Here is a 25791-nt window from a genome sequence, read left to right on the forward strand (position 1 = left end):
AACTTGGGACCGGTTGATGATGATGCGTGTTTTTCCCCGTGACTGGTTGTTTAGTAGTACCAAATATATATATATATATATTCGAAGGAAGCTTGATTGTGTATACAATTTTCTGTCATATTCACTTTGGCATGCCTGCTGATGCCTTATTATTCGATTTCTTCGGTTCACATACTAAGCTATAAATGTCACATTCAACACATGTGAATCAAACGGATTCCCATGGCTGCTAAATCTCAAAACTTTAATATATATTTGGTACCAGTTAAGTTGCGTGTGTAATTATTTTGTTTGCGAAAAAAAAAGTTGTTAATAGTAGCTATATAGCTAGCTGCCAAGTCCCTATTTAATATTAAGGTTGAGGTGCTTAAAAAAAAAAAAAAAAAATTGAATTTGAAACACGATAATAATGAGGACTGAATTGTATTTATCAAGTTAGGGATAGAAATAAAGGGAAAAAGAAGAAAAAAGGGATATCAGCAATAAACCAGTGACATTTGAACCATAGTTATTAAATTCGGATCGGCCCGGTGGGTCAACCCGGTGGCTGGACCGGTCCAGATTTGTTAAAAGACCGGCCGGTGCAACGACCCAGCCAAACCCGGGCGAGACCCGGTGTTTTATTTTTTTAAATGTGGTTTTTCTTCTATACCCCTCTTTTTTCATATTTTTTTAGTTGATTATTAATACTTTTTAAAGTTCACTATATAAATATTAGAAAAATATTTTATTTTTTCAATATGGAATTTGAAACCCTTTAGTATATATACTCTATATTCCCATGAAAAAAAATATTTTTTCAATGTGGAATTTGAAGCTCTTTCGTATATATATTGTATGTTCACAAGAAAAAAAGTTATGTTTTTCAATGTGGGATAAAAAACCTTTTGATTTAAATACTTCAACTTAAAAGGATAATATAATATCTTTTCAACGTGGAATTTGAAACTTTTTAGTATATATATTCTATATTTCCAAGAAAAAAGTTATGTTTTTCAATGTGGAATAAAAAACCTTTTGATTTAAATACTTCAACTTAAAAGGATAATATAATATCTTTTCAACGTGAAATTTGAAACTTTTTAGTATATATATTCTATATTCCAAAGAAAAAATTATTTTTTCAATGTGAGATTTGAAGTCATTTCGTATATATATTCTATGTTTACAAGAAAAAAGTTATGTTTTTTCAATGTGGGATAGAAAACCTTTTGGTTTAAATACTTCAACTTAAAAGGATAAAATAATATCTTTTCAATGTGGGATTTGAAATCTTCTATATTCACAAGAAAAAAATTATATTCTTTCAATGTAGGATAAAAAACTTTTTAAAATATTCTTTTAAATTTTATTATTTACAACATGTATAGATATTCACATGAATTTTTTTTTTATTTTTTCATATGAAATATTAAAATTTTAAAATATTTTTTTTTAATTTTTCCGGATTGACTCATAAAACTCGAGACTCAGTTTCTTGACCGGGTCAACTTCTAAGCTGGATTTAATAACTATAATTTGAATGACACACGTCACTTCAAATAGAAGAGGAAACATCAAGAAATAACATGAGATGATGTAAGTTTATTTTTGCACTTGATGCAATATAAAGTTCATAATATCTCTAGCTCTAACGAATTAAATATGCATGTGTAACTATACGGTGTATGAAAAAAATACAAATATCAAAATGTCTCTACCTAAAACCCCTTTTCTTTTACATTTGAAAGTATTTTGATTATTTTATTGCTTATAAATATATTAAATCAACTAAATATCATTAAACAAATTTATAATATCTAATAGACTGTATGAAAAGACACTTATTTAAAAACAAACAAATTTTAACTGAAGAACTAAAAAGTCACCGCATTACAATGGTGACTTGAAAAGTGTGAGGGGATACAATGCATCTCACCCTGTCTTTTATCACATTTGTTATAATTCATTTGTAAAAATATAAAAATAAATGAAATTTTATGATATTATTTTTATTAATATGGATGTTTATGTTAGTTTGTGTATATTTTAATTAATTTTATTGATTTTAAAATTAATGATTATATAAATTTTAATTGATATTGAATCTCAAACATGTGGGAGAAATTTTAAAATTAATTTTAACATGAATTGATTTAAAAATACTCTTCAAACGATTAAAATGATGAATCCTGACTGTAATGGCAGCGCATCAAGAACACCGCCAACCACCGACCTGAACCCGTGCGGCCTTAAAAAAAACAACACTTAGGATTTGACTTCCTACAAAACGAAAACCACAAAAAAACATAACACAACCAAAGCTTATTACAGGCTTACATCAACATGACTGTAGAGTAGTTTTCAGACACATCAAATTAATTTTAACCACTCCATCACCTAAATGAACGCCGTCTCATTTATAGCTCTGTCCAAATATTTGAAGATCATCAACTACCCTTCCTCTCTTTATTATTACTCTACTCATCGTCTATGCCGCGACCCTCTCTCCCCCTCGTCTCTCTCTCCCCTCCCACATCGCACCATTTGCTTCTTCTTCTTCTTCTTCTCGTTCTTTCTCGTGTACGTATCTCTTTGTATTTTGTTTTTGCCCGCTTTTTGTTTGATGAAACTCCTAGCTCATGATACTGTTTAGTTTGTTTTATTGGATGACTGGTGTGATCATTGCTTTGATGGATATCAATTGTGCCCGTCAATTATGTTCTCTCAAGAATCCTGCATGTGATTACATGATACTGAAATGAATTTTGAATTTTGTGGTAGATGAAGTTCAAATTAAGGTAACGTTTTCGTTGCTGTTTGTTTTGCAGCGTCGCATCCCGGTACGCTTATGGAGGTCGTCAAGAAAGTTTATAGGCAAGGGACTGCAGCTGCTGATAGCATTGCTATCAGAGCTGAACATAAAAGTTACAGTTACAAACAACTCATCTCATCTGCGTGGGAGATATCCGACCTGTTATGTAACAGTGGCTTAGAAACCGTGAGTAGATATTAACCTTTCGATTTACCTTTTTTCGAAAAAACAAGAGTTTGTGATCTATGGTTTGAATTTGAGGCTTTCTGAAATGGGATCAATGAACGAACTGTTTTTCTTAAATTGGTGCAACAACTTTGGCTATGAGGCTGTGTGTAATGATATTGAAAGTTTATAATGCTGGTACTCCTGCTGCATGCATCTTTCTATCTCCGTCACTTGGTTAAAGTTGTGTATTGTATATTCAGACATCGGAGACCTGAAACATGAAAATCTGTTCTGTAGGCTGATGGTGTAGGAGGATGTAAACATCTTGGTGGAGCTCGAATCGGAATCGTGGCTAAACCTTCAGCAGAGTTTGTTGCTGGGATACTAGCAACTTGGTTTAGTGGAGGTGTTGCAGTTCCACTAGCACTCAGCTACCCAGAGACTGAGCTCTTACATGTGATGAATGATGCTGTATGCCCCTGAATTGAATATATTTCAACTTTTAGATGACCATTTGACACATCAGAATTTTCGTTATGAATTACATTAAATCTGTATCCAGCTCCCTATGTGTTACTTCTGTTCAAAATCTTATTGTGTGCTTATCCTTCAAACAATACATTGGTGCAGTTTTTATACAGTTCATCCTTATGATTTCTTCCCCTTAAAAAGATGCCATGACTTCGGTCATGAATGGGTTTTTCTCTGTAAGTTCCATAATGTCGTACAACAACGGTGGAATTGGTGGCATTTGCGGGTAGAAAACAGTGTGCTGAAATAGTTTTTGCTTCATCCTCTCCTGCATGATGTTCAATAACATCTTTATTTTTTCTGTGCACCAATTCTCATGGATCTCTTATTTATATTTGGTTTATAGGAGATATCTATGGTACTTAGCACTGAAGATCATCAGGAGTTGATGCAAAATGTTGCTGATAAATGTGCTGCTCAATTCTCTCTCATTCCGTCTGTTCACAGAATTTCTTCACATGAAAGTGTACATGATCATTCACAAGTTGAAGAAATAGCTTTAGAAAAAGGTTATTATTCTTCTTCTTTTCTTGAGAAATTTTGAGAACGCAACTAAGATTGGATGGTTCACTGTTTTGCTTTAGAAGTAGCATTGCATGTAGTTGCCAACTTATTTTTCCAATGAACTCTGTGCTCTTCATTGATATAGGTGACGATCCAGCATTAATTATCTACACAAGTGGAACTACAGGGAAACCTAAAGGCGCAGTTCACACACACAAAAGCATCACTGCACAGGCATGTACATGTCCCATGCCTCTTGATTTTGGGCATCCTATCCTGAAATAGTACCCCTGATCTTGAACATTATCAGATATCGATTCTCTTTTATGATTGTGAAGTAGACCGGTGTAGAACCACCAACAATAACACAAATCAAGAGAACCAATTCACTGAGAGAAAACTCAATTTATCTTGATTATCAATATTTAACGTTAAAAGTGAATGTCTAGTTAGTGTGCATATTTATAGACACCAAACAAAATAAAAATAAGAAATCCCAATAATAGTAGGAAAACCTTATAGATAGTCCTAATTCCATAAGAAAGCTAAAATACTGAAATTAAACTCTATATGTGTTTTTAAAATATGTAGTCCTATAAATTCAATTTTGCAGCCCCACATCATGTTCTCATATCATAGATATGGTGTATGTGCAAATTACAAGTTAATGATGTCAGTTGTCAACGTTGAGCTGTAGAAGAATACTTGATGTCTTGTGAATCTCTTAAGATGGATTGTGAACAGACATTCTAGAGATTGATTGTTATTGCTAACCAAAAAGTTGTAGTATTACGTACTTCGAGGATTAGTATGTGTGAGAGCTGATACGTCATAATGATGATAAGACATGTAAATTGCATAGTATTTTCCTTCTTAAGTTCAGTTTAGCTCTTATTTAATGTTTGATTTTGGTGCTGACTTTGTGCAATTTTGGCTCAATTGCAGGTTCAAACTTTGGCAGAAGCTTGGGAGTACTCATCCACTGATCAATTTCTCAATTGTTTACCGCTACATCATATCCATCAAATTGCAGTTATCTTGTTTGCTATTTCGCTTTCCAATTGATATGGTTTGAGCATTGCTTCTTGCTAATGCTATTATTTTCTTCTATAGTTGATATGAATATTTTACATGAAATTGATCCTTAACTTATAATTTACATGTTCATGGATTTTTCAATTCTCTATTTGCCCCTATCTATGCAGGCTCCACGGTAATTTTTTATTTTATTTTTTTGTTCCTGTACAATGTACATACATATTGCTTTTGAACCATTATAGTACATTTGGTAATATTGGTTTTGTTGTAATATATCTAATCATGTTGTTGAAGGTTGAGTTTATGCCAAAATTTAGTGTGAGGGGAATCTGGCAAAGATGGCGTGAATCTTATCCTCCTAATGGGAGTAAGGCTGATGATGCTATAACGGTGTTCACTGGGGTAAGTTTCCTGTTTGCATTAAGCATGCATATATTAGACCCTTTTTTTTTTAACTTACTTAACTATTTCTGTTTTATTTATTTATTTAATCTTGCATGCTTTTACTGAATAGTGAACATGGTGCACTGTCTTAGATCATGGTTGCTAGTTTCTGTACTCACAACTGGTCATTTGGTTTTATATTCTTTAATTTCCTGGCCTGCAAAATTGTTATTTGGTAGCAGATTGGCTAAGGTCGTGTCTGTGCTGCTTTTAAGTAAATTTTGGGCATTGATGTCATTATTAGTGAGAAGGAGGCATATTATTTGGCTTCTGCTTATAACATGGAACTAGTCATCTTAGAGATGCAAAGAAAAAAACTTAAATAGTTTTTTTTCCTTTCTCCTGGGCTTAGGCCCCTATTCCAATAAAAAAAAGGAAAAGAAAAACTTAATAAAATTAGCCAGGCCCGTATCAAGAATTATGATTTTACGTATGGACAATTCCTCAAATAGTGCAGTTGATTTTCTCCTACTGGGTATGTATGTATTTATGTATGCAATTTAGGATTACTACAATTGTACACATGAAATTCCAGTGTAAGGTTTTATTACAGACTTGTGAATTTGTAACATATAGGTTCCAACAATATACTCTCGACTGATTCAAGGTTATGGAGCAATGGACTCAGATCAACAGGCAGCTTCTGCCTCTGCTGCAAGACAGTTGCGGCTGATGGTAAGTACCCTGGAAAATCTAGTGTTTCTTATTTTCATTTAAAATGCATAGGAACGAGTTGCTGGAGAGTAGACCCTTGGTTAATTGATCTTGACTGGAATTTACCTGACTACCTGTTCTACTTATAGCATTTTAGATTTTTGGATTCTCTAAATGTACAACTGTTCCTGCCAATCCCATTAGTTTTTGTTTATTAAACAAAACTATGATCACAAGATAAAATCCTTAATGCCTTTTTTCCAGATGTCTGGCTCCTCTGCTCTCCCGCTTCCTGTCATGCAAGAATGGGAAGCCATCACTGGCCATCGCCTTTTGGAAAGATATGGCATGACTGAGGTAACTGGCCTGTTTATTATTACAAAGTGCACAGCATATTAGTTTTACAATATTCTCATTTGTGGTAGTGGTTTTGTTGTCTTAGTTTGTCATGGCAATATCAAATCCCTTAAGAGGTGTGCGGAAGGCAGGGACTGTGGGTAAACCATTTCCTGGGGTGCAGGTTTGTATGCTAAGAAATGGTTTTTTTTCCTACCCTTCACAGTCCTTTTCCTCAGCAACATCTTCTTTTGTACTTTTGTTAGGTCAAAATTGCAGAAGATCAGAATGAAAATGATACAACAGGCGTGGGTGAGCTCTGCATCAGAAGTCCTTCCATGTTTAAGGAATATTGGAAACTTCCTCAGGTGCTGTCTGTCTTCTCTTCATATTATTCTTCCCTTAGTGGCTATCCCCAATTTCATTTTCTTTTTTCAACATATTTTTCTATTCAGGACAATATGGACGAGTTATGCTATTATTATAGCTAAACCTGTTTTATATTTTCAAAGATGTCTGCAATGTGAAGTTTCGTATACTTATTTCTCTACCTTTCTAATCAAGAAAGATGTTGTATCTTCTCTGAATATGGAATTGAAAAAACATAGCTGATAGAAATTTTTTCATGTTGAATTACTTGTCTCCTTGCAGATGTAGAGATTTTGTATGGCATTTAAGAATTCAACTGTCCAAGCTTCATTTAGTCATTCTGCAGAAGCCTTGACCAAGTCAAGCTCACATTGTTTCCTGAATCATAGAGTTTCATTAGCTTCATTTCAGAGTTCAACCATATCATAGAAATGTTCAACACTCAAATGAATTTCTGTACTGTTCTTGCTGTTTCCATGATTGTAGATGTGGCACTAAATATTTTGTAAATATAAATGTGATCCTAATTTCTCAGATGCAAGCCATATAATTAGTTCTGCTTTCGTTCAATTTATGATGTTGATTTACATCATTTGACTGCTTATAAACTGGCTTAGATAACTAGATTATGCTCTTCATGTTCAATTCCATTTCTTTTCATTTCTTTGTATGTTTTGGGCAGGAATATCTTTTACAAGAATCGCTCATTTTTTTAAAACCTTTTCTTATGGTATTACTTTATAGTGCATATGATGATTTTTGGAGTTTTATGCTATATTAGTGTCTATGGTCCATTTAATGATTGATAAAAATTGAACATTTAGAGCAATGGAGTTGTAATTAGATTTTAACCAACTAGTTTGCTAATTTGTGATTATCCTGCAGGTAACTGAGGATTCATTTACTGATGATGGCTTCTTCAGGACTGGGGATGCTGGTAAAATAGATGAAGATGGTTACTACGTCATTTTGGGACGTAAGGAGATTTAAATTCCTATATACATTGACGCTTACCAATGTTTTCCTTTTCCTCTTCTTTTTCCTTTATTTGCACAAGATGAACACTTTTATCCCTTTTTAGTGCTGCATATTTTACATGGCACAGTTTGACTGTTCTTACAATATGCAATGCCTAACATGGTCATTATTTGGTACTGGTGCTCGGTTCCTATCTAATTAGAATGGCTGGTCTTCAATTTTCTTTCTTTTGTCCTCAGCCAATTTGGATATGCTTTTCAGCTGTAGATAAATTACAGGGTTCAGTTCCATTTCTTTCTTCTCATTCTAAGTTGTCCTTCAATCCATTGAAAATGGCCACAAAATTTATGATTAACTAACAGTTGAATATATTACTAATTATATCTCCAAACTATTATATTAACAAAGTTATAGTGCCCCTTCCCACATACATGCGTGGATATATGTTATAGTTCTATAGCGAAGACTCCAGCTTCTGCTGTTGAATTTCATGTAGTTCTTTTCTAGAGCATCTTCTCCACATATCCTTCGTTTACTAATCAATATTTGCTTCTAGACAACTCTAAGACAATGATCTGCCTGTTAATGGTTTTGAAAGGTCATGTGCTGCCCTCAAACATGTATTAGAACAGTAGCATGCAATTTTAAGAGTACTGAAGAATTTTGAGAGAAGTCTTTCTCTTTTCTTAATATTACCAGCAGTATGTTTGTACAATAAATAGGGAAGAGAAGCTAACCTACTGACCCTCAAAACAAGAAATAAATACTAGATAGGAAAGTATCCTACACTAAACTAGAAAGCAATAATCTAGAGAATCTGGATAGTTAATACCAGATTCTCTTTCCTAAACCATATATACTAAGACTTCTCTAAGATCCTAACTGATTTTGAGACTGATTTCCACACTCACCCTCAAGCTGGGTTATATATGTTATACATGCCCAGCTTGTGACTCAATTCTTCAAAATTAGTTCTTGGTAGAGCTTTGGTGAGGATGTTTGCAATTTGAGATTTTGTTGGAGTGTAGATGAGGTGAACAATGTTCTTCTCAATCTTTTCTGTGATGAAGTGTCGATCTATTTCAATGTGCTTTGTCCTGTCATGATGAACTGGATTCTTTGCTATGCTTATGGCTGCTTGGTTATCACAATGCATTTGGATAGGTGTCAATGATTCCATGCCAAGTTCCTCAAGTAATATTTGTATCCATATCCCTTCACAGATACCAAGAGCTAGAGCTTTCAACTCAGATTCTACACTGCTTCTAGATACCACATGTTGTTTCTTGCTTCTCCAAGTTACTAGATTTCCCCAAACATAGGAGAAATAACTAGAAGTAGATCTCCTATCTATAATGTTTCCTGCCCAGTCTGCATCTGTGTAGATTTCAATATTTCTGTTGTCACATTTCTTGTATAGAAGGCCTCTACCAGGAGTCATTTTTAGGTACCTCAAGATTCTATTAACTGCTGCCATATGATCTTCTGTCGGGTTCTTCATGAATTGGCTTACAAAACTGACAGCAAAGCCAATATCAGGTCTAGTATGTGAGAGATAGATGAGTCGACCTAAAGTCTTTGATATCTCCCCCTATCCACTGGTATACTATCATTTTCTGCTCCTATCTTCTTTGTTGAATCCATTGGAGTGTCTGCAGGTTTGCATCCAAGTATTCATGTTTCTTTTAGTAGATCCAAGACATATTTTCGTTGAGAAACATATATACCTTTCCTTGACCGTGCCACTTCCATGCCAAGGAAGTATTTGAGATACCTAAGGTCTTTGATCTCAAATTCCTTGGCTAAAAGTTTCTTCAGTCTCACCAGTTCTTCCTCATAATTCCTAGTTAAAATGATGTCATCCACATATACTATTAGGATTGCTATTTCCTTTTCTGGAGAGGTTTTTACAAACAGTGTGAGGTCTACTTGGCATTGGGAATATCCATATTGTGCTACTGTCTTTGTAAATCTGTCAAACCATGCCCGAGGGGATTGCTTGAGTCCATATAGTGATTTTTTCAGTCTATATACTCTGTTGACGTTGGAGGATGTTTCTAGTCTTGGAGGAATCTCCATGTATACTTCTTCTTCCAAGTCTCCATTAAGGAAAGCATTTTTTATGTCTAGTTGATGTAATGGCCAGTCTTGGTTAGCTGCTAGGGACAGAAGCACTCTGATTGTATTAAGTTTGGCCACTGGAGCAAATGTTTCTTGATAATCTATTCCTTAGGACTGAGTAAACCCTTTTGCAACCAGATGAGCTTTTAACTTTTCAATACTTTCATCAGCCTTATGTTTGATAGTAAATAACCATTTACACCCAACTGGTTTCTTTCCAGGTGGAAGTTCAGAAATTTCCCAAGTTTTATTCTTGTTTAAGGCACTGATTTCATCACTCACTCCCTTTCTCCACCCTGAATCTTTGAGAGCTTCTTCAATAGACTTAGGAATCTGTACACTGTAAATGGCTGACACAAATGCATGATAGGTTGGTGATAACCCTTCATATGAAACAAATTTGTTGATGGGATGACTTGTGCATGATCTAACACCCTTTCTCAAAGCAATTGGAATATTTGAATCATCAATAACAGAGGCAGTATTCTCATAGTCAGAAGTTTCCATACCTGAGTATATTGGGGCAGAATCTGGACTTGGTTCTGAATCTTGGTCATGTGCAAGAGATATTGTGTGCTCCATCTCCTTTCCAAGTTTTTTCCTTCTAGAATAGGTAAGAAGGTCATGATTTGTGATCTGTTTTGGTGTAGGATGAATCTGGTCAGGAGATTAGACTGAGGCTGGTGGTGCTGGGACTAATTGGATTGAGGCTGGAGGTGTAGTGTAAGGACTCAAATGACTTTGGACAAGACTCTGTTGGTTGTTTCCTGAGTTAATTACATGATCAGATTGTATATCCCAATTCTGATATTCTCTCATGGTTGCCCCCTGAAGATCAGACTTGGGATAGTATGCTTTATGTTCAAAAAATATGACATCCATAGAAGTATAGACCTTTTTGAGAACAAGAGAATAACATTTATAACTCTTTTGGTGTGGAGAGTATCCTATAAAAATGCACTTGAGAGAGGTAGGGTCTAATTTTCCTCTATGGTGTATATGAACAAACACTGAGCAGCCAAATATTTTAGGGTCTAAGGAAGAGAGTAGTTTGGTGTGTGGAAAGGCTTGTAGAAGGACTTGGCTGGGAGTTCTGAAGTTTAGAACTCTGGAAGGCATTTTGTTGATGAGATAGGTTGCTGTGAGTACAACTTCTCCTCAGAATTGTTTTGGCACATGAGTAGAGAGCATAAGGGATCTAGCAACTTCCAACAGATGTCTATTCTTCCTTTCAGCCACTCCATTTTGTTGTGGAGTGTTAACATAAGAGCTTATATGGATAATGCCTTGATTTAGACAATAAGTATTAAGGCTAGAATTGAAATATTCTTTGGCATTATCAGTTTTTAGGATTTGGATTTTAGTCTGGAATTGGGTTTGTATCATGGTATGGAAGTTTTGGAAAATCTGGCTGACTTCAGATTTTTCTTTCATAAGAAATAACCAAGTCAATCTAGTGTGATCATCAACAAAGGAGACACCACCGAGTTCCAGTTATATTGTGCACTTGTGAGGGGCCCCATACATCACTATGAATCATTGCAAATGGATGTGATGGTTTATATGAAATGGTGGGATAGCTATTGTGAACATGTTTAGAGAGTTTACATATTTCACATTTGAAGGATTGTGAGCTTTTATTGGAAAAGAAGGATGGAAACAACCTTTCAAGGTACATGAAGTTTGGATGACCAAGACGATAGTGCCATAATAGAACTTCACTATCTTTATTGACATGAAAATTTAAAGTCGACTGACCCTTGGATGATATATAGCTTCTGGTTTGAGTTTGCCTTCTTAGAGGAATCTCACTTTTGAGTAAATAGAGCCCAGAACACATCTTAGCACTGCCAATCTTCTTCCCCGTATCCAAATCCTAAAATATACACAAATGAGGAAAGAATTTAGCAACACAATTCAGGTCACGAGTCAATTTGCTTATTGAGAGTAGGTTGCAGTCTAGGTTAGGAACATGGAGAATAGAGTTTAGGATCATGTCCCTTGAGAGTCTGCTGAGGCCTATTCCCTTAACTTGGGAGGAAGACCCATCAGCTATACGGATTGTAGAATTATTAGTGTACTAATTGTATTCATTAAGAAGAGTGGCATATCCTGTCATATGGTCTGATGCTCCGGAGTCGATGATCCAAGGGCTTGAGTGTTTCTTACTAACAGTAAGGGCTGTTGAAAATTTACCTTTTTGTGCTAACAGTCCAGATCCAGAACCAGAGGCTGACATACTTGGTTGAGACAGTGAATTCTGACTGAAGAGTTTCTGTAAGATCTCAAGTTGTTCCTTGCTGAAAGGACTTGTTTCTGTTGGCAGAATGATGTTCTTATCTTGGTTGTTATCTGAGATAACATTGTTGGCACGTCTGTCTGTCATTTATTGATTTTGATGGTTTCCAATCAGCAGGTTTGCCATGAATCTTCCAGCAGTTTTCCTTGACATGTCCTGGTTTGTTGCAGTGATCACACCAAGGTCTTCCTTTCCTCTGTCGATTATCATAGTTGCTGTTTGAATAGCCTCGAGCAGCAAGGGCAGATCCTTCCATTATGTGAGCTGAGTTGTGAGGTCCCATCATTACTTTCTATCTACTTTCTTCACATCTAACCTCAGAGAATGCTTCTCTGAGATTTGGAAGAGGTTTGGTTCCCATTATTCTTCCTCTTACTTCATCAAGGTTCTTGTTGAGCCCAAGAAGAAATTTGAAAGTTCTTTTCTGCTCAACAATTCTTCTATATGGACTGTGTCTTCAGGGCAATTCCAGCTGTGAATTTCAAACATATCTAGGTGCTGCCAATGACGGCAGAGAGTGTTGAAGTATTGAGTAATAGAAAGTTCTCCTTGGCGTAGATCATGTAACACTGCCTCAATCTCAAATAGTTCTGATGTATTTTCAGAACTTGAGTAGGTTTCTCTTGCTGCTTCCCAGATTTCCTTTGTTCCATATAGGAGAAAATTTTCTCCAATTTTATTGGTCATTGAATTGATCAGCCATGACATTACCATATGATTTTCAGTCTTCCATGTTCGAAACATGGGATCATTCTTTTTTGATATGATGATATCCCCTGTGAGGTAGTCATCTCTGCCCTTTCCACAAATAAACATCATGACTGATGATGACCATTGAAAATAATTATATCCATCGAGTTTGTGTCCTGTGATTTGGTGTGATGTGCCTTCAGTGCCTCCTGAAAGGCTACCATGAGAGGTTGTTCCTGGCTGTGAGGTCACCTCAGAGAGAGAGCTTTGTCCTGCTGCTGCCATGCCTTAAAGAAGCAAATTAGGGTTCAGGAGTAGGCTCTGATACCATGAAGAATTTTGAGAGAAGTCTTTCTCTTTTCTTAATATTACCAGCAGTATGTTTGTACAATAAATAGAGAAGAGAAGCTAACCTACTGACCCTCAAAACAAGAAATAAATACTAGATAGGAAAGTATCCTACGCTAAACTAGAAAGCAATAATCTAGAGAATTTGGATAGTTAATACCAGATTCTCTTTCCTAAACCATATATACTAAGACTTCTCTAAGATCCTAACTGATTTTGAGACTGATTTCCATAGTGTGCAACAGTTCTTTCTTCCCTCTTGCTAATATAAACTTTAGCATTACTGTCTCCACTAGCGATGGTTTTGGGAGGGATTGTCAAATTGGAGAGAGTGTTCTTAGCAATATTTGTCTATGTATCATTTGTTTTGTTAGTTACTCCCTGATGTCATTGAGGAAGCTGCTATTTTGTTGATTGTGCCATAAACATTGAAAAACGAGTTTGCACCACAATGGCTTAGAATATAAGAAAGACTTCTGCTGCTCCGGTCCTTTCAAGTGAAGCTCATAAGGCTTTAATGTTTCATACAGGTACAAGTGCAGATATCATGAAAGTTGGGGGATACAAATTATCTGCATTAGAAATTGAATCGGCACTTTTGGAGGTAATTAGTTTTCATCCTCCATTTTGATTCTTTGGTCGTAAACAGACTCTACTGTAGATCATTCTGTCTCTCAATTGTTTTATGCATAGAGAAGAAATATACAATATGTTCTAAGAAGGGGGAAATTTTGTAACCACAAATTCCTTATGTTATACAGCACCCAGTTGTTGCAGAATGTTGCGTTTTGGGTTTGCCTGACAAAACCTATGGAGATGCTGTGTGTGCTATAATTGTGCCAGAGGACGCAGTAAAGAGAAAACAAGAGGAGTCATCAAAGCCTGCTATAAGCTTGGAAGAACTACGCGAGTGGGCTAAAGACAAACTTGCACCATACAAGGTATTGCAACAGACATCTTTCATTTCTCACATTTCTAAGGAAATATTTGGAGTTTCAATTTGTTGGAGAAATTCTCTCTTTGGTCATTGCCGCAATATGTGGGTCTTTATTTGGAATGATGAAAAACTGAAATCTCACTAGTTTTCAAGCTTGTTGAATTATTTAACTGGTGGTCAGTAAGGCTGCATTTGGAACCTCAATAAAGCTTAAGAGAGCTTATTTATGCATCATTGGGCTCGCTAGAAGTCACCACCAAGTCCTTATTATCTTCCATGACACGAAGCCTGACCAGAAGCTTCGTTTAGAAGAGCTTCATTAACCTATTCTGATATGTCAAAAGCTGTAAGCTTCAATGCTGTTCTCAGCATATGCTGGACAAACACAGCCAGTGGTCTTTTATCCTTTCTATTAAAGCTTTAGATTTTCCAAACAATCTTTTTTCTTCTTTTTCCTCTTGAAATCCAGGTCGTTCAATATCAGTATTCTTTTCAGGTTTCCAGTTATCTTAGTTTTACTGTTGTTGCTCTCTCATGGTCGAGCATCAAGAAGAACTTGTTCTTGATGAGTTCATTTATCCATGTAGCTCTTTGTATAATTCATCAAATGCTGAAAACAATATTTGACCTTTCCCAACTCATAACTAACATTTTCTCTTGCATTTTTCCAGCTACCTACTCGATTGTTTCTGTGGGAGTCACTGCCTCGTAATGCTATGGGAAAGGTGCTTTTCTTTCATACTGTTCCTAGACATTTTGCCCATATGCTTCCCCACACAAGTGAGTTTTTTCGCTCATCTGATTACCACCTTTTCTTGTCAATTTAGGTAAACAAAAAGGAGTTGAAGAAAGTTCTTGCGGCTGAATAATAAATTTGCTTGTTGTAAGGCCAAAGCATTAGATGTATGGCGCATTCCACACATATCTATATAGAGTTAGACTGAAAAATGCATTCATCTGTCGTTGAAACACAGATGAGACTAAAAATAAAATGAAAAGCAATCAATTGTTCAGGCTATTGCATTGCATCTGTTGCTGGTGGTAGTTTATATGATGTAGGTCGGGTTAGTGAGCAATTATGCTATATGCTATTCTACCTTCTGTAGAGCCAAAATCTCCCCAAGAACATGTGTCTGGATGATATTCAATAATCTATCAATATAATATCCGATCTATTTACTACAACAGCTATCACATGGATATCAGATGTCGTTTTAATTCATTTAAACTTTATCTACAATTAACTAAAATGCTACAGTAGGTTTTGCAGGCAGATGTGTTGGCTCACAGTTGTTATTTACATTTTGCTTTTTTTAAGCGACATCTTTAAACCAAATTAATTATATATCATTCGAGATTAAATTTTTGTGATTTTAAGAACTTATTCTTTCTATTGATATGATATATTTAGAGAAGTTTGATAAATTTTATTGTGCAGATACCAAAATTAAACCTCAAGTGAAGAGAACACACACACACACACATCTATGCATGTAAAACTTAATTTACAAGCTAGAGCTAAGTCAATATTGTTGGAAAGAGAATCTTAGAACAGTCCCACCTTGCCTTGGGTATCAACTAGCAACCCCCTCCTCAATCAAAGTCTCTAGCAGTGGACTCCACGTACATGTCGTGCTAAGAAAGAAGGCTGACATCTTTGCCTATAAGCTGGTGCCTGATAAGCAACAGTGCTTGATACCCTTTCTCTATATAAGCATAACACTCACTAGATCTTGTGTGAGCATGACATTCACATAGGCAAAACGCAAAATACACTTGCTGGGATATATATAGCGAGGGACATGCATGATTTTGGGGGTTTAGAGAGATTGCAAAGTTATTTTTTATGTGACATTTTGTTTTGCTATGGTGGTATTGTTGCAATGCACTTTGGCACAAATGTGGGAGATGGCATGGGTTAGTCCGTTCCACAGCAAGATACATCACCTGGGCTAATGACCGAAACTTCATGGTGGGGTGTAGCTCACTGTCAGATTTTAGGTTTGCTCTTTAAAGGTTACCAGTTTGAGTTCTATAAATCTCAGGGTTATTGGAGGCTTGCATAGTTGTTAACTTCAGGGCCCGTGAGATTAGTCGAGGTATGCTTGTGCTGATTCGGTCATCCATATTAATTAAAAAAAAAAAACCTTTATGACCGGGGATATCCTATGTAAGACGACTTCCCTCCACTACTGCCCTCCTCTCTCATTTCTTCACGGACACATGTTCATGGTGATATTTGATGTCGAAGGTTTAATTTGTTTCTTTTTGTTTTTTGTTTTATCTTTCAGCTTTCAATTTCACCGCCAACATCCACGATAATTTCTGAGTTTCAAAAGGATATTTCAATGCATGAACAACTTCAAACTTTACTGAAGACATAATTACTACTTAGCTTTACTCGTAGCTTGATTGATGATGGCTACTATTATTTGTACGATTGGCCGGCATTGTTAGTTTCATTAAATTCCAGCATACAAACTAACTAATATATATATATATATATATATATATATATATATATATATATATACTTTTAGTTATTGTTTTAATTAATTCTTGCTTCATTAAATTCATTAGCTTATTGTAAGTTGTACTAATTATTTTGGCATCATTATGGGTTTTCCTTTTTATTAGTTAATTGATTAACAAAACATTAAAGGGTGTGCTTAAATAATTATATCTACATATATAAATATTATTTATTGAAATAGTGTTGTGTTTTTTTTATTTAGTTTTTTTTTTCAATTTCACTTTTCAACAACTCAATTTTTTTTTTGTTGGGTTATATGTTGATTTCATGGATTTTTTTTTGTTTTTTTCTTTTTAATTTCAACCTTCAATATTATATCTGTTGGAAATAAGGTTTCATAGTTTTTCGATTTATTTTTTATGAATTTATCTTAATCTTATAATTTAGATCGCAGATTTAACAGGTTAAATTGGATTGGCTCGATAAGTTTTTTTTGTATATCTCTTTTACAATTGATTTTTTCTGTTTTTTTATTTAATTTTTATTTTTATTTTATCATTTAATATTAGGTTGTTTTTGGTAATTGTGTCTCGTAATTTTTTCAATTTTGTTTTGTTGGGCTATGTAGTCTCATGGATTTCATTTTTTCCATCATTTTAAACACTCAACATTAAATATATTAGAAGTAGGGTTTCTTGATTTTTTTGATTTGTTTTCTATAAATTTGTCACAATTTCATGACGTATATCGCGAGTTTAATAGAATAATCACAGTTGGTTCATGTCATTTTCCTCCTTTTTCTAATTAATTTTTTTATTTCATCATTTAACATTGAGTTAGTTGAAATTTGGGCTTCATAATTTTTTTATTTGCTTTCTATGAAGTTATGATTACACCCATAAAAAACTATAAGAACAAGGGTGTCAAGGCGTGCACGGCGTCGAATGGTAGGTTTTCTTCATGAATTGAAGGGTTATGGAATTAATCATAAAATTATGATTTTAAAAGAGTTGCCACCTAGTATCACGATGAGTAAAAAATTTATTGGTATGCGAGAGTATGAGTAAAGAGACAAGTTGTGCAAGGAAAAGATAATCACCCTAATACACTCTACCTATAGTAAGTTGTATTGTTGATCGATTGTTTATTAGCTATATTATAATTAATTTTATATCCATAAATAATAAAATTTATAACTAATTTATAATATTTATTATTAATAATTTTTATAATTCAATATTAAAAATATGTATTATAAAGTTCATATCCACAAATTAATATTAGTATTCATATCCTGAATACAGACTAGGCAAGTTAACTAATTTAAGTATCTTTTCATTGCTATGAAAAAAACCGACTATATATTTTTTTTCCCTTTGGCAATAAAGCTTATTAGTGGTAGTGCTTGTTTCATGTAATTTGATACAGAGTTTGAGTTTTATATATAGAATATATAATTGTTGGAAGAATTTTATTTTTAATAAATCAACTTGATTTGATCGAATTAACGAGAATTTAGTAAATATTTAAATATTAAAGTTTAAACACCAAAAAAACAAACAAGTTTAGTGAAAATAGCAGCTAGTAGTTTTTAGCGCAACAACACTAATATAGCAACTCAATTTTTGTAATGGGTTTACTATATAATTTGGTATCCAATTACTTCAATTTTTGTACTCGAATCATGTATCATGCTTGCAACTCCAGTCCGAGCCACCAACAGGTGCAGTCAAGCGTATAAGATGGATGGGCTTGTGAAGACTAATCTATGCCGGAAATCGTCTTCTTGCTCAGGGACACGACGGTTCTCCGTGGACGGACCGGACCTCGATTAGGAGGACAAATCCAATCTCCCACTCGCTTCAAGTTTACCAACCATCATGGATTCCACAGACACATCAATGGATCATGGCTCTTTCTAAGCTTCAATTTGAGACAGAAAATTTGGTTCTTATAATTTGTAAAGATTAAATATTTATCCAATAATTTCATATCCTCACAAGATTTTTGTGTTTGATTTGTGTTAAGAAAGAGAGAGAAATTATCGATTGAAAAAGGAGAAGATCAAATATGCTTATTTATATATTTATTAATTGTTTAATTTAATATAAATGGGGTTAAGAGAATTATTTATTATATTTTTTTAATTTCAAAATACAATAAATAATATTTTTTATTTTTTAAAATTTATTTTTAACATATAAATATTATAATAATAAAAAATAAAAATTTTAAATTTTAAATTCTTTTAAAAATATTTTTATGAAAAAAAAACAAGCGGGTTCTTTACTTCCCCAGGATCACGATTTCATTTCCAGCCGACCCAAAGGCCAAACAAAACCCTCCTGCTTCTCTTCCACTACAGTAGCGTCGTTGCTTCCTCTTTCACTGTCCAATGATTGCTTCTGCTTCCTCTATGCAGATTAATGCGCTGCATCCAATCAAACCCATTTTCCTTCTTAAACCTGCCTCCCTGAGACCAAGCAGAATCAGGTGCGCCGCTGCCACCACCAAGCAATCCAAACGCTACTCCATCACTCTTCTCCCTGGCGATGGCATTGGTCCCGAAGTCATCTCTGTCGCTAAAAACGTACTCAACCTTGCTGGGTCTCTTGAAGGTTAACACCTGCTAGCCCGCGCCTCGACTTCCCTCTTCGACTTTCTGTTTGAAGAAAATTGAAACTTTAATCTTAATTAATTCACCATTATGTACACTTTTATTAATGTACTTATTGGGTTAAAGGAGTCATCAATGCAGATTTTTCCTGTCATTTCTTTATATATTGAGATTTATAGCACTTTTTAATGGCCTGTTGGATATTATGCTTAGTTGGGTTTCAACTGGTTGCTAGTTGAATCAGTGGTTGATTATTAGTCTTAAAGTAGCCCATCAGATGTTTATTGCTTCTTAAAGAGATTGGATTATCAAGTTCAATGTCTATGTGTATGTATCGGGTTTCTGATAAAATGAAGTAGAAGAAAAGAGATAAAAATTAAAGTTTGATGTCTATGTCTGTGTGGATCGGGTTGCTGATAAAATGAAGTTGAAGGAAAGATATAAAAAGTAAAGAAATGTGTTGTTATTAGGGTTATTTGAGACTGGTAAGTTATTTTTTTACAGGTCTTAACCAGGTTAGTCTTGATTGTTTGTTTTCTTTTTTATCCTACTGTTTTTAACAGAAGATTTTGATAGGCCATGGTTTAGGGTTTTCCCTAATTAACTGTTTTATTGCATATGTCAGGGATTGAATTTAACTTTCAAGAAATGCCTATGGGTGGATCTGCTTTGGATATGGTTGGAGTTCCATTGCCGGACGAAACCCTTTTGGCAGCGAAGAAATCTGACGCGGTTCTTCTTGGAGCCATTGGAGGGTGCTTATCTCTTTTTAAATTATCTCTTCTCTTTCATTGCTCTCATTGTTGTTAAATTATTGCTTTGCTTTGTTATGTGTTGGCTTGAAGGTACAAATGGGATAAAAATGAAAAACATCTGAAGCCAGAGACTGGATTGCTTCAGCTTAGAGAAGGTCTTGAGGTCTTTGCGAATTTGAGGCCAGCAACTGTTTTGCCACAGGTAGCATTTTATTAGATATGATTTTAATTTACTTTTTTTTTTTTTTGCTTCGTATTACACTGGCATGTTTGTGATTCTATAACATCCAAATGAAGCATGTTTAAGTTCTTGTCTTCTGCATGTGGTCTTAAGGGCATAACTAATATTTCCCATAAAAAACAGACTTTTGATTTACAGAATTCATTGATGTTAACTGGCTTGTTTCGGAAATAAATATACGAAAAGTGTTTGTTTGCTTGTTTGTCCCTTTTACCTTTTGTGTGGGTGAGAAAGTTTTACATCAATCTGGAGTAGTGTTTGTTTGTCCCTTTTGCCTTTTGTGTGGGTGAGAAAATCTTACAGTAATCTGGAGTACGATGTAGTTTTGTAAAAAGGAGGCTAGGCACATCAATATATGAAGTGGAAGCATGCTTCATTGTTAAATAACCACTCTTTCAAGGTCTTTAATGTATATGATCAGTCTTGTCTCCAGAAAAGATAATCTTTGGCACCAGTCATTTTGTTTTATAAATTTTACTAGAATATCAGATGATAAAAGTCCTCCTTTTCTTTCTAAACCCTTTTCTGGATGATTAAGAGTTAATCTGCAACTTCATATCTGGGGAATGAATTCATGCCTTACTGGATGTGAAACATTTGAGAAAAAATCAAGACTGGCTTACCTTTAGGCCCCTTGTAACTGTCTAATGTTGCATTTGTTATCAAAGAAAAATGGAATTAATGGATAGCTATGAGAGGTGGTATTGTATGCCTGACCCCATTTAGAATCTGACACTGTATCTTGTGCTTTCTTTCAGCTAGTGGATGCTTCAACTTTAAAGAAAGAGGTTGCTGAAGGTGTTGATGTAATGGTTGTAAGAGAGCTTACTGGAGGTCAGTGTTCTTTGAACTTAATCAGAATCACACAGATTGGCTCTTTATCATTTTTTCTAGTAAACATGCAACTTATTTTGTTGTTGGAAATAGGTATTTATTTTGGGAAGCCAAGGGGTTTTGGCACCAATGAAGATGGTGAAGAGATAGGCTTCAATACCGAGGTGTATGCTACATACGAGGTAGATTTCTGATACACTTCTCTTACTGGTAAAGTTAATTAATGCCTGGTTTTCTATCCCATTTTTAAGCCCATACATAAGGATTTACTATTTACTTTCATGTTTTTCCTTTTCCTTTTGCTGAATTTTTCAATTTTCAGGCTGTAGATCATGACATTTGGGTAACAGTTTAGTTAATACCAACTAGACCTGATATATTTAATGATGCTTATGTCAAATTGTAAATAACTATGATTTTTCCAATCTGTAACTCCATTGCCTAAAATCTATTTGTTGATGATTTTTTTTTCTCTAACCATTTTTGAGTTGATCTGCGCAAAGATATCAGATCATCATTTCACATTGGGAAACTAAGAGGTTGCGAACTGATGTCTCTGGTATCTGAAATGTTAGAAAGGCTAGTTGTGGTGGCACTTCCAACTTAAGTTCAATTTACAAATAAGGTTGAGGGGTATTGATAGTAACAGTCTTTTCATACTTTAATTTGAAAAGTCTGTGGTATGTGATGTGCATCTACTTTCCTTTTTATTAGTAAATGAAACAAAGATTTGAAATACATTTTGCTCAGGCCTGGCATGTATGCAATGCAGTTCATCATTTAGGTCCCTTTGAAAGGTTTTTGTTTTATAGGTGCCCTTGTATTAATATTAAGATAGAAATACACGACATATGTATGTATACAGGCATGCACACATGTATATATTGTATATGCACATATTATGTATGTGCTTGCTCAATCTACTGGCAAGATGTGTTGTCTGGATTTATCCACCTAATTTGTTGAACTGATGGTATGTCAAGCCACTACATCAATGAATAGTAAGATTTGAATCTCCCTTTTTTTTTGTTTTTCCTTTCAGAGTGAATTCTTGCCTCATAAATAATATCATTTGTTGAAAGTTGATACCTCTTTCTTATCCTGTCCAGCAGCTTCTTCTGAATTTTGCATAAATGATTGGCTAATATGAAAAACAATCTTGAACCAGGTTGATCGTATTGCACGTGTTGCATTTGAGACTGCTAGAAAGCGACATGGAAAACTTTGCTCAGTTGACAAAGCAAATGTCTTGGAGGTATGTGACAGTCTACTGTTTTCTTCTTTTATATATATATATATATATATATATATATATATATATATATATATTAATTCATCTTGGGTACTGAAATATGGTGTAACACATGGGACTTGAAAACTTTGGCTATCGTTTTATGTTCTAAGCAAATTGCAACATTTTTGGAGCCAAATCAATATCTCTGTTTGCAAACCACAAGTGTGTTTGCTTTCATATAACCCCCCCCCCCCCTCACTTCCCAGCTGTTAAATCTATTAGCTTGATTTCCTGTGCTATAGGGTATCAACATTGTTATCAAGAAGTTAGTTGGAGAAATCTTGTTTTTCTAAGCATAAAATGATGGGCGTTGGTATCAGTTAGTGACCCAACCAAGAGTGAAGATAACAGGTTTGTTATAAGTCAAAACATTTAAAAGATCAACAGGGTTTGGTAAAAGCAAAAACTTTCAAAGACCAAGAACATCATAACCATAATAAGACTTCCAAAATATTTAATTTTTATTCATCCAAGTATCATTTACTAAAAGGCTATTATAATTATTTATATAGGAAAACTAGAAAACCCTAATAATTCTGAATAGAAAAAATAAAATAGGAAAACTAAAGAGAAAAATTATTTTCTTGAATAGGACAAAATAAAATTCCTAAAGTGAATAAGAAGATATTAAAATAACCAAGGAAAATTTTTATTTTTCCATAAAAGCTCATGCATCAGTTGGCCGACACATCTTTAGAGTAGTTCCTTTGTTTCTTTTATCATTTTTTTTTATTGGCCTGGCTCTTGTTTGGAATGAGGTATTGGGGAATACGCTAGAATCTCAACTCTGCTTTGAAAAATCATGGAGGACAATGCTTTTGCCAAAGTCTGGTTATGATTGCAATGCAGTCTCAAGCACATTGTAGTTAATGGTCATCATATAGTATCCTATTCGTGTGCGCGCGCTATGTCCAGATGATTATTATATGCTGAAATTATTGTTTAGGGAGCTCAGAAAAACTTCCATTAATCTAGTTTGATGTTTGATTCTTAAACCAATATGATTGTCGCCAAAGTTCAACGACCTACTTCATGAAATGGTTGTCATATCCATCGATACTACTTTGGGTTTCTTATTACAATTTCCAGCTTACAAGTCTGGGTTAGTTGTTATAATTTCCAGTTACAAGACTTAAACTTTTGGCATTTTACTCTTATTTCAGACATTTATGGAATTTTTATTACCTTTATTGGTTTAGCAAAGCATGCACCAAATTTTTTTATTTATAATGTTATGCTCATGCAACCTGTTTTCAAAGTGTTTGCTTTTGCTGTTAATCATCTTTATTATTTTTGTAAAAACAAAATTTTGAGTCGACCTGACACATTTTTGGCACAGCGATGATGCTTGTATTTGGAACTATGGTATAGTAATTTGCAATATCCTATTTGGCACTAATCAGTGAATTGGAATTGCATCTTCTTTTCAACTGGAATGTTCATCTCTGTAGTTAACATGCAAAAATATGCTACAAACAGTAGTTAATGTGCCATTGTTTCAAAAAAATTTTAGGCATCAATGTTTTGGAGAAAACGAGTGATCTCTATAGCGGCAGAATATCCTGATGTTGAGCTTTCACACATGTATGTTGATAATGCCGCAATGCAGCTTGTCCGCAATCCAAAACAGGTTTTCCTTTAGAACCAACTGGCATTAACTCTCTGCACTTTCATTTGATGCTCTTTGAACAAGGTTGGAAAGTAAAGCTGTTGAACTGATGATAATTGGCAGCCTTACAATGTTTGACAATGACATTGCAGTTTGACACAATAGTGACGAACAACATATTTGGCGATATACTATCTGATGAGGCTTCAATGATTACTGGAAGTATTGGGATGCTTCCATCTGCTAGTCTTGGTTCATCAGTATGGAAAATCACTTAAATCTTCTTTTTAATTAATCCAAAGTTTTGGTCGCATTCTAAAGAATTTATTGCAGTGCCTTTCAGTTCCCTTTCTGAAGAAATTTTAGTGTTCCTTTTACATGACAAAACATTAAACCTAATTTTTATTTGGAAAATGGCACAGGGACCTGGACTTTTTGAACCAATACATGGTTCTGCTCCTGACATTGCTAACCAGGTTGAGTTCATTCTTCTCTTTAATAATACATCTTGCTATTATTCAATTACTTTATGCTAAAAGAAAATTGTGAATTTGCTTTTGCAACCCTTATGAGTTGAAGTTTAAATGCTGAGTTTATTTATATCATTTTTTTAAAAAAAGAAAGAAAACAAGAGGAAATAGAAAAAGAGAAATGAAGAAAAGAAAGAAAGTAAGAAATGATAGAAGGTGAACGTAACTCTTAATTTGGAGTGTTATGGTCTAATATGCAGGATAAGGCCAACCCATTGGCAACTGTCCTGAGTGCTGCAATGCTTTTGAAGTATGGTCTGGGGGAAGAAAATGCTGCCAAGAGAATTGAGAATGCAGTCTTGGATACCCTGAATAAGGGTTTTCGAACGGGTGATATTTACTCAGCTGGAAATGTATGTGCCTTCATCTCCATTCCATTGCTTTTATTATGTAACTGGCGGTTTGTTTACTGAAAATTAACTAGAAATGCAACTGATTGCAAGTTTAGCACCCTCACAACAAAAATGGCTTGAGGTGCCTATTTTCAACAAAAGCTGCTGCTGATATTAATTATAGGAAAATTTTAATCATGACAAGTTCTTTCGACCTTGGCCCCTAAAAAGTTCTTAAGAAATGCATTTTTATGATTACAATGTGTGTGTGTGTGTGTGTGTGTGTATAGTACCTTCTTTTCTGATTTATTATAACGGGTAACTTTTATACAGAAATTAGTAGGATGCAAGGAAATGGGTGAAGAGGTGCTGAAATCAGTAGACTCCCAAGTTGCTGCTGCTGTTTGAATTAAATCGGTTAGCACCACTGATACTTGTTCTTGACGTTTTCCTCGTATTGTGATTGATTTTAAGCAATAACACTTGTGCAGTAATTGGGAAAACATGCTTCAATTTGTAGGCTCTCAGGTATGTGCAGCTATTTGAACTGGAACCAGGTTAGAACCAACTAAGAGCTCTCAGCATGGTCACATCATCATTTGTTATCCAAGAGGATATCTAGGCTCCAAATAACATGATGCTATTTCCAAAGTCTGTTTGGTTTGCAAACTGCATCATTTTTATCCCTTTGCCAAGCTAAACCATTAACTCGAGAGGAAATTAGATATGAGGTCAAGACAGCATGACATGGCATGCCATGTTAGGTCGTCTCCCATTGAGATATTTTTTACATCTTGATTGAGGTTTGTTGTGACATGAATATCATTATTTATGGAAAAATTAAGTAAAAATCTAAAAGGCATGGGGTGTTTACTGTTGAGCCGACATTGTTCAT

The 25791-nt window shown here is 34.5% G+C and overlaps 2 protein-coding genes across 4 annotated transcripts; both read left to right on the plus strand.

Annotated features, from left to right (window-relative positions):
- The first annotated feature begins 2269 nt into the window (after positions 1–2269).
- On the plus strand, positions 2270–15396 carry LOC18094769 (probable CoA ligase CCL8). Of its 2 annotated transcripts, none has more exons than XM_052445779.1 (17): positions 2270–2562; positions 2811–2980; positions 3260–3433; positions 3840–4002; positions 4143–4231; positions 4943–5011; positions 5157–5210; positions 5330–5437; positions 6056–6154; positions 6398–6490; positions 6576–6653; positions 6736–6837; positions 7724–7814; positions 13805–13878; positions 14036–14215; positions 14883–14936; positions 15039–15396. In XM_052445779.1, the coding sequence occupies exons 2-17, from the start codon at positions 2831–2833 to the stop codon at positions 15078–15080; spliced, it is 1620 nt and encodes a 539-aa protein (XP_052301739.1). In that variant the 5' UTR covers positions 2270–2562; positions 2811–2830; the 3' UTR covers positions 15081–15396. The 2 variants fall into 2 exon arrangements, with proteins under 2 accessions (XP_052301739.1, XP_052301737.1); XM_052445777.1 differs by lacking the exon at positions 2270–2562 and adding an exon at positions 2586–2721.
- A 3569-nt stretch (positions 15397–18965) lies between these two features.
- LOC7470567 (3-isopropylmalate dehydrogenase, chloroplastic) lies at positions 18966–25776 on the plus strand. 2 transcript variants are annotated; one of them, XM_024594475.2, is made up of 12 exons: positions 18966–19302; positions 19927–20056; positions 20147–20258; positions 21056–21131; positions 21225–21313; positions 22300–22386; positions 23939–24055; positions 24187–24294; positions 24457–24510; positions 24765–24917; positions 25230–25313; positions 25388–25776. In XM_024594475.2, the coding sequence occupies exons 1-11, from the start codon at positions 19080–19082 to the stop codon at positions 25302–25304; spliced, it is 1224 nt and encodes a 407-aa protein (XP_024450243.1). In that variant the 5' UTR covers positions 18966–19079; the 3' UTR covers positions 25305–25313; positions 25388–25776. The 2 variants fall into 2 exon arrangements, with proteins under 2 accessions (XP_024450243.1, XP_002298230.2); XM_002298194.4 differs by having other exon boundaries at positions 25417–25776.
- Positions 25777–25791: the final 15 nt, after the last annotated feature.

Source organism: Populus trichocarpa, chromosome 1 (assembly GCF_000002775.5).
Source record: "Populus trichocarpa isolate Nisqually-1 chromosome 1, P.trichocarpa_v4.1, whole genome shotgun sequence".
Taxonomy (NCBI): Eukaryota; Viridiplantae; Streptophyta; class Magnoliopsida; order Malpighiales; family Salicaceae; genus Populus; species Populus trichocarpa.

What these genes read in the sequence shown, in the direction of transcription:
- LOC18094769 (XM_052445777.1), top strand. Translation starts at nt 2,622, where the DNA reads ATGATACTGTTTAGTTTGTTTTATTGGATGACTGGTGTGATCATTGCT. An exon ending in TCAATTGTTTACCGCTACAT is followed by an intron (nt 5,012 to 5,156) that starts CATATCCATCAA and finishes ACTTATAATTTA; the next exon opens with CATGTTCATGGATTTTTCAA. An exon ending in AATATTGGAAACTTCCTCAG is followed by an intron (nt 6,838 to 7,723) that starts GTGCTGTCTGTC and finishes ATTATCCTGCAG; the next exon opens with GTAACTGAGGATTCATTTAC.
- LOC7470567 (XM_024594475.2), top strand. Translation starts at nt 19,080, where the DNA reads ATGATTGCTTCTGCTTCCTCTATGCAGATTAATGCGCTGCATCCAATC. An exon ending in CCTTGCTGGGTCTCTTGAAG is followed by an intron (nt 19,303 to 19,926) that starts GTTAACACCTGC and finishes TGCATATGTCAG; the next exon opens with GGATTGAATTTAACTTTCAA. An exon ending in CTGCTAGTCTTGGTTCATCA is followed by an intron (nt 24,295 to 24,456) that starts GTATGGAAAATC and finishes AAAATGGCACAG; the next exon opens with GGACCTGGACTTTTTGAACC.